General features: G+C 38.2%; 1 protein-coding gene across 9 annotated transcripts in view; it reads left to right on the plus strand.

Moving 5' to 3' along the window:
- slc23a2 (solute carrier family 23 member 2) overlaps positions 1–8,312 on the plus strand; it is a 69,619-nt gene extending 61,307 nt beyond the window's left edge. For 8 of the 9 annotated variants that reach the window (XM_034090321.1, XM_034090322.1, XM_034090320.2 and 5 more), the window contains 6 exons: positions 680–836; positions 1,166–1,313; positions 1,413–1,518; positions 2,222–2,489; positions 3,369–3,464; positions 3,850–8,312. In XM_034090321.1, coding sequence (XP_033946212.1) covers positions 680–836; positions 1,166–1,313; positions 1,413–1,518; positions 2,222–2,489; positions 3,369–3,464; positions 3,850–4,118 — 1,044 coding nt within the window. In that variant the 3' untranslated portion in view covers positions 4,119–8,312. The remainder of the gene's footprint in view (positions 1–679; positions 837–1,165; positions 1,314–1,412; positions 1,519–2,221; positions 2,490–3,368; positions 3,465–3,849) is intronic. The other variant, XR_004552744.2, reaches the window with a different exon arrangement.
- The last annotated feature ends 940 nt before the right edge of the window (positions 8,313–9,252 follow it).

Consider the following 9,252-nt stretch of genomic DNA (forward strand, 5'->3'; position numbering starts at 1 on the left):
AGTCAAGAATATTCAACAGAGCTAATTTAATTCTCCCTTGGAGCAGGTGCAAGTATTCCTGTCTGCATGCGTATGTGCAGTATATGAACCACCAGTCCTCTCCTGCCATCTGGTGACACATTTAAATATAAACTCTCTTAAATTCAGTTCTCTATTAGTCTGATGTAAGCACACAAACATACACATTTAATTTACCATAGTTGAAATGTGCTGGAAAAGCTTAAAAAGTGCTTGGTTTTTTTACTTTGGAAAAGCTGTAAATCTGCAAACAACTTAAATAAAAATGTTCTCGCTGTTATGAGTTAAATCAAGTAAATTATTAAAGTTTTAAGTCATGGTAAAGTTAAAGATAGAGCATCTTTATTTTCAGTATTTTTAAACGTTATATTAGTCTTATATAGTTTGACATTAAACCAAACACTGTTCTAGATTGGAATACTATATTTTACCAATAGGTGTCGCACTTTTTTTACCCAGCAACTGTTTTTACAGGAAGCGAAAAGTGATTTTTTTAATGTGTTCCTCAAAAATATGAATTGATTGAATATATATATATATATATATATATTGGTGTTGCATGTACACAAATTGGTGCAGGACTCCAATGAATAAATAGTTTTTATTTATTTAACTTTATCTGCAATATGAATATCTAATAAGCGTTGTTTCTTTGACCCAGATCATAATGGCCATCCTCGTGTCATGGCTGCTGTGTTTCATTTTCACTGTGACGGACGTTTTCCCGCCGGAAGTAGACAAATACGGTTACCAAGCCCGCACAGACGCGCGTCAAGGAATCGTCCAAGCCGCCCCGTGGTTTAAGATACCGTACCCATGTAAGTGTTTGTGAGGAGGAACAGATTGTTGGTGTTGTGCTGTGTTCGACAATTTTGTAGGGAGCACTGAGAGGAAAATAGATTAAAAAGAAATCTGGTAATCGATTTTCCAAGTCTTATCGAAATACTTTTCTCTCCTTAAGAACATGTGAAAATGCTTTAACTATGATATAAACAAGTATATATCACAGGACTCTACTGACAGAAACCAATAAATAGAACCAAAGGTAAAATAGTTGGAGGGAAGGCCGATCATAGTGTTGTAAATCATACCATAATGAATGCAGCTGTTTCTCCTCTCTGACCCACTCTGTGTTTTACCTCCACAGTCCAGTGGGGCTTCCCGACAGTAACGGCTGCAGGTGTGATCGGCATGATGAGTGCTGTGGTGGCCAGCATCATCGAATCCATCGGAGATTACTACGCCTGCGCACGTCTCTCCTGTGCTCCTCCACCCCCCATCCACGCCATCAATAGGTGACCCTTCAATTCAAATAGTCTCTGTTCATCATTGTAACAATTGAGTTTGTTTGGAAATCAAGTGAAATTAAAATAATTTCATTGTTTTCTATGTAGGGGGATATTTGTGGAGGGGATCTCCTGTGTGCTGGATGGTGTTTTCGGGACAGGAAATGGCTCCACCTCCTCCAGTCCGAATATAGGCGTTCTTGGAATCACAAAGGTAACAGTGTTTGCTCACTGCAATTAATAATGTTATTTATTTACTGTGATGGTGTATTTGTGTAAAATAAATAAACAGGAGCTGAGAGGGTAAGTGAAAAATATGAAGAAAGACAAATAATGTTCAACTGTTTTAACCCTAACTCTTTTCAACGGAAAAAATACCTGATTTGCGGATTCTCTTAAATGTGAGGATATTTTTCCTTTTCCACTGTTAAAATGAAATATGATCGGGTTTTGGGTGTTGGTTTGACAAAATGTTTGCTCGGGCAAAATGTTCATGGGCATTTTTCACAATTCTCTCATTTATAGATTACATTTTAGTCACATAAATTCATAATGAGAACAGTCGTTATCGTTTCAGCCCTACATTGCAATAAAAAATCTCAAAGTTCCTCACACTGATCTTTACCCATTAGCCCTTCTTACAAAGTGTGATTCTGTTAAAGTAGAGGTACAAATACACTGTGATGCTTCAAAATCATGCCCTGGAAACATCCGTCACTAATACTATACATAAGGATATTGAATATTTTCATTCAGCTATTTTATAATGTTCTATAAATAACATAATGTGTAGCATCACATTACCATGTGCTATGAACTGGTTGGTGGGAGCATTATTTGTTGAATTGATATTGTAGCCCACCCTGGCTGACCTGTCTTTGCTCCCTCTGACCTCTGATTTCTGATTGGTCCCCCAGGTGGGCAGCAGACGTGTGATTCAGTATGGAGCTGCCATGATGGTGCTGCTGGGGCTCGTGGGTAAATTCAGCGCCCTGTTTGCCTCCCTGCCCGACCCCGTCCTGGGAGCTCTGTTCTGCACCCTGTTTGGGATGATCACAGCCGTGGGACTCTCCAACCTGCAGTTTGTTGACCTCAACTCCTCCAGGAACCTCTTTGTTCTTGGCTTCTCCATCTTCTTCGGCCTGACGCTTCCCAGCTACCTCAAAGAGAACCCATTGGTCACCGGTAAGTCGGGGGCAGATACACAAGAAACACAATGGCCGTGTACTTAGAATTATCATGAGGGATAATTGTGACTCACATTTAGCTCAGTACCGATTAATGGAGCATTTCAAATATTGCTCTGCACAAGATTCTCTGTACCCTGCACCTCTTTTGAATTATTTGTGATTAACAGGAGTAACATACTGAGTTATGACTACTGAGTTATGACTCTGAGTAACTTTGGTTTAACACATACAGTGGTCAGTGAGAGAGAAAGGAAATTAACACATGCCCAAAAGGAAATGATACCGTTTCCAAACCTAACTTTGCCATACAAATCATTGAAATGTCTGGTAATACTGGATTTTGAAGGAAATTTTACGATCCTGTCCGTCAAAATCCGACGGGCAGCGAAAAAATCTAGCGCAACCTCTGCTTTTGTGTCTGACATTTTCAGCCATGTTTTTTTGTTACTTCTCAGCCACACTCGCATTATTGATCAGTTTCTGCTGTAAGCATTTACATTTATCACATCGTTTTTTCCCAAGTCTTGCACATCTGGACCTCCAACTGCATTCTCTTAAACATTTTGAGATATTTTTTGTCGCGGTTACATTCAAACTGCTAACACTTTGTAGACTGATCCATGAATGACTTGTGAATAAACAAACCCAATAGATGCAAATACATCCAGTGAGTAGTTTCTCTGGATAAATCACTGACTGGCTGTCTTAGGAGGGAATTTACTGAACTATAACTGGTATAGTTTAAGTTAAGTTTGAGTTTGTGAGGATATTCCAAAATGTGTGTTTCTGGTACTGAAATATGACTGAAACTGAGAGACATTTAATTGTTTTTTTGAAGAGTAACTAAGCCCCTGTCTTTTTTCATAATTTGCAGGAATAGTTGGCGTAGATCAAGTGTTGAACGTGCTCCTCACCACTGCCATGTTTGTCGGAGGCTCTGTAGCCTTCGTTTTGGACAATACCATACCTGGTAAGGGGTTTCGTACTCTCTTTTTCGTACATCTGTCCAACTCAGTATTTTTAAAAGAAATGCAGCCTGAAATGATCTTTGGGCTATAAATGCAATGGCTTTATCAACTTGACAATGTGTTCATTTGACAGTTTTTTTTGTATGTAGTGCAAGTCCTGTGTCAAATGTCCTTTTTCATTTATATTATAAAAAGTGAACCTTTTTTATACAGTGTTTATTTTTACACGTTGAGTGAAAAGCTGGGCGTTAAAGTATGGGCTGGCTGTTTCGTGTGAACGATGGAAAAAATGTCCAGTGATTAAAATGTTTAGTCATAGCTTTCTTTCGGAGCAGTTATATCTCCAAAGTAAAAACTATGATTAATCTGTCTTTCTTCTCTGCTCAGGCACCGCTGAAGAGCGAGGCATCGGGAAGTTGAAGCGTGGCACTGGTGTCAGCACAGCAGAGCTGGAAGGGATGAGATCGTATGATCTGCCAGTTGGGATGGACTTTCTCCGCAGACACCCGGTCTTCAAGTACTTCCCCATCAGCCCCACCTTCCAAGGCTACCAGTGGGGGAAGCTACAGGGAGCCTGCAGGAGCAGAAAGGGACATGAGGATGCAGTGAAGGGGGGAGGGGAGGGAGGCGCAGCTCCAGGGGAGAGTGGGGTATAGCCAACAGGCTGGGGCCACAACATCCAAAATGTGGCTGAAGTTGGGGAGCAAGGGATGGTACAATAAGGTAAATGGACAGGACTGAAGCGATGCAGGATTCGGGACTGTGTGTGATGCACAATCCCCCCCCCACCCCGCCCCCAGTATGTGTTTTCTTTAGCTCGTGCCAGTCTTTTCCCACTTCCCACTATGCTATTTAAAGCATGCTATAGCAAGTCACAGCATGCTATAAAAGATGTCACCATGCGGAGGTTAGTTGGTGTGTGTGCATGTGTGTTTGCCTTAAGAGAAAAACTTCTTTTGTGCATTATTTTAATTGCACTATAATCCAGGAGGAGACAGATGGACATCAAACATTCATGCTGAATGTTTGGATCATTACTTGCTAATTTAACAACATTATAAAACATATTTTACCGAAAACTCAGTAGATTAGATTATGTCAATCGAGGATTATGCAAAATTCCTGGTATGGATCATCCGCCTCTTAACTTGTTATGCTCCCTCATTAGAGACACACACACAAACACACACATGTGCTCACACACCTTCAGCCTCAACAAAACTAGCTTGAGCGCTACAATGCACGTTGGGTCATACAGATTGATGGGAGTTGTTCGTCAGGTGCCCTTAGCCATGCAAAGTGATTGTGAGTTTTTTATTTTTGCACTATCTGCCTCCTGAGTTCAAAAGCAGAATGTCTCTCCGCAGCTCATGCCCCCGTTTCTTCAGTAAAACCCACTCAGAGACCTGTTCAGCACACAAAACATCCACTCATCTCGCGGTAAAGAAACTTGCATCCCCCATTTCTCTGAAGCAGTAGACGCTTCAGTTTGATCTTCACAAAACCAGTTTACATCTCTTCAATGTGTCAATATTATGCATCAGTAACTAAAATGACTTTTCACACTTATGGAACAAATCCTTTTTGTATTACAAAACTACAAAACAAGCTCTACCCATAAATAGTACCCCACCGACACTTTCCAAACCCACTTTACATGAGTACATTCAGTAAGCCTGTACATGATTGTACTAGGAAGTAAAGGTGGTGGTTTTGTCTGGATATGGAGTATTTTCAAATAACAGAGGGATTTGGGAGAGTTTAATGTTATTGCAGTTTGATGATTATTAATTTCCCTACATTCCTCCTCCTCCTATTTGCGCTCCCTCGCATGCCTCCCACTTTTATCCCTCTTTAATTAACTGCTGATGTTTGTCTCTGTCTGTTGTAGTTCAGGTTGTGGCGGTACATTTAGCGGAGTAAAGTTTAATGAGTAAAGTTTCAGAGCATCAGCAGCCTGTTACTTATTAGGCCTGAAGAGCTAGTCTCTAATTCGACACTTTGTGCCTTTTGTGTTTTTAATTGGAAAAACAGCAATTTTAAAAATGCCATTAAAGAGTTTGCAGAGATATAATCTTGGTAAATGATGAAATGATGAAAGTATTAGAATGAGAAAAACGACAGCTAATACACTAAATATTTAGTTTTCTACTAAACCTAAAAGCTCTTTATTTGTTATTTCATCTGATTGCGTGTTTCCCACATACCAACACTTCTTTTACAAGTATTGGCTTTTTATTGCTATTTAGAAACTTAAAAAGAAATTAGTTTGACATCTCTTCCCAAATGTCCTCACTTTTTTTATCTACAACGTTAAAGCTATTTATTTATTTATGAGCAGAAAGTGGATGTTTAGAGATTACCTGAAGCAGTTTTCTGTTACAAAATGTTGAAAGTATATTTATTAATCTACTTGTTCATGCCCCCTAAAGATCGGTGTGATGACGATGGACCACCCTCAGCTACAGGCGCGCGTTTAGAAACTCACAGCTGGCGTCAGCATTTCTTTCTAAAGATGGTTCCTAATATAAGCTGCTTCTATTTCATTCCATTTATATCATGATGTTTTAAAAAAGAGAAAAACACTTAAATGTTACAACTGGATAGCTTAATCAAGCTTCATTATCAATGCCTTTTTGCTACAAGTACTGTTTGCACATGTAATGGTGCCAACAAGATCAGGGTGTCAGAGTGAGAAACCCTAAAATGTCAAAAGTATAAGTATGAACGTTGTTTTGTTTAATGACCTGAAATCAAGGGGCTGATTGTGATTGAACCGTTTTAGACCTTTGTCTATAACAGCATGGTTAGCTGTGGCCCCAGTTATGACTTTGACACCTACAACAATACTATTCTTGTGATTCGATCGCAAAAAGAATCAAAACATTAAATTGGGTCTTTAAAGATATTTAGTGATCTTGTAAATGTCTTGTACCGCTGGGTATAATAAAAATGTTTGCCCAGGACCAAGTTAAAATCTTATATTTCCACAGGCTGTGATGCTCCTCCTTGCTCTACTACTTTGCTAGATAACATTGAACTAGCCTGTAGAACTATGAAATCGAGGCTGTCAAAATGTGTTTGACTTTTAATCACATACATTGTTTGCAAATTTAAATATACTTTATAAAGAAATCTTGCAAATCTAGTGTACATTCAGGCCGTACCAACGTACACAAATTCAACATACTATGCAGTTGGAACGCACTACATAGTCATTTTATGTAATACTTCGTGTGAATATATATATTCGACTATATATTTGTATGCATTTTGAACACAGCCTAAAGTCCAGACACTACAGGGGCACCATTTTTCAGGTGTATGTAATTTAAGTTAGAAAATGGTGGTAATAATTGCTGAAATTCAGGTCACAAATTGATGGCTTGCAGTCTGTGGAAATGTTTGATTTAAATGTTGATCTCATGGCGGAGAAAGAAAAGACTGGTCAGGTCACAAAGTAGGCTTGACAACCCGCTACTGATGTGTGCAGAAACTGAAAATCTAAAACCTCACGGTCATCATCTTAATATGTGCTGTGGAGATGATGTTCACGTGAGAGGACAGAGAGCAGACCCCTCATCCTAATGCTTCTTCTTTTACAGAGGAGAGCAATTGAGGTGATTTGACTTTTTCAGCACACCTTGCAGTGATTCTGTAGATCATGGCATGCACAGATAAAAATCACATGCACAATGTGTCACTTTGTTTTCTGGGTCAAATGTTCCTCTCCACACTCGCATACAAACTCTGTTGAACCCCTCAGTCCTGCAGTGTACTGGTGTCCTCTTATGTTTACTGTACCTGGTTTTCTCCCGGGAACTCTTACTGTTAATGTTACTGGGTGCAGGACACCGGCTGGCCACCTTATTAAGATTCTGTTGGTTGTTGTGAGTGAACCTGCCTTATCACCTAACAGCAAAATGTATGTTTGCCCACAGGCAGCTTCCTCTTGTTTTTAGCTTTTACCCTCCAGTTTGTATTGTACTTTCTTATTGATCACATAGTTGTTACAGTTAGAGTGAAAACTCTTTGGATTTCACAAGCACAGACTCTCTCGTCCTTGAATCACACACGAGTTAGAATAACCAGCAGCTCTTAGGATGGTGGCCATAAGGTGAAAAACACAAATAAATCTATCCCTTTCAGTTATTTTGAAGGGGGTGCTACTTTAAGAATATACTTGTGTAAAAGTGTTTTGTCTTTTTCAATATATATTTTTTTTTATGTCAAATATTTGTAAGAAACAAATCATACCTTTTTAATCTTAAATCATGCTAGAAAACGCACCATTATGTTGTACTTTTTATTTTAAAAGTAAATACATGTCGATCCTATTTTGAATCTGTGGTTTGGTGGAATCCTTTCTTGTGTTTTGTTTGGACCTTTTCATATCGCATTTTTTACTCTTAACATTGCTTTCTGTTCATGTTAACACATTACCAGTATATATATAAAATAACAAGATGAGACTTTAAATAGATGTAAAAACATGTATATTTAATGAAGTAAAGTTTGCTAAACCTTCTGGAAGAGAAATTGTGTAAACTAATTGTAACAACAAAATGTTTTATTCGTTGTTCCTAAATCTATTTAATAAGATATTGCTGAATGAATGCAGTCTTTTGTCTTTTTTGCAATTAAACTCAAATATGTAGCCAGTTCTGTGACTGTTAGAAATGCATTTTAAATACCAATACAGCATTTCTATAGTATACAGTGTAACCCTGTTAAAGAACATGATTCAGATAGCAAAGCCTTTTTTCATTTAGATACAAATATAGAAGAATGTACCCTTAAACAATACAAGTAATATTGTACAGTTGGAGATAAAAAATAATTGCAATTGGTGTGGTAATTTATTGTGATTTTTGTTTTGGAATATACACTTATAATTATGTACATTAAAGGTGGGGTAGGTAATTTTGGAGAAACCAGCTCGAGTGCGCTAGAATTTGAAAATACACAACCGGAAAAAATCTGCCACTTCCTCACAGAGCCCCTCCTCCAACACACACGAACGCGCACATGACCAATGAGGGCACGAGATACGTTTGTGCACAGATGGAAGGCTGACAGGCAGGTAGGCCATCCAGTTACTTTAGCCAGGCCGGCTAAAATGATTGGTGGTGCTTTTTACAGTACTACAGCTTCCACAGATGACTTTTTTTTTTTTTATGGATTTTTTGTCAAAGCACTTATATTCATTGCTATCGGGATGTTAATAGCATTCCATGGAATATAACAAAAAGTGTATCTCGAGCCGGTTTCTCAAATGTACCTACCCCACCTTTAAAGTGAATTTTTCTTTAACAAATCTTGAGCTCCTCTCTTGTTAACGGGGTGTTAAAACTAGTCCTTGGTCTGCAACTAATGATTATTTATTGATGACTAAAGTCTATGAAACATGAAGCTATGAAAATCACCCATCACAATTCCCCAGAAGCAAATTGAAGATAAAATGTTTTTTTAACCATCACCATCATTGCTAATGGTCCAAGATCAAATATATTAGTATTTTATCAAAATGTTTGTCATTATTGTGGAAAACATGTATGGAATGTTAGCAATTACCAAAATATCGTCAGATGTTTAAACAAACTCAAGCAAAAATAATGACTATCAAATTATGTTGAAACAAAATGTTGACTTACCTCAAAACTGAACATTTGTTTATTATTTTGAATAGGTCGCTTGAGTTTATAACGGGACATTTAAGATCAAATGTAAATGTCTCCACACTGCGCATGCTCGGTTCTGCCATTGTTTTCATGTTCATTGATCTCCGCA

Source organism: Pseudochaenichthys georgianus, chromosome 9 (genome assembly GCF_902827115.2).
Source record: "Pseudochaenichthys georgianus chromosome 9, fPseGeo1.2, whole genome shotgun sequence".
In the NCBI taxonomy this organism is placed as follows: domain Eukaryota; kingdom Metazoa; phylum Chordata; class Actinopteri; order Perciformes; family Channichthyidae; genus Pseudochaenichthys; species Pseudochaenichthys georgianus.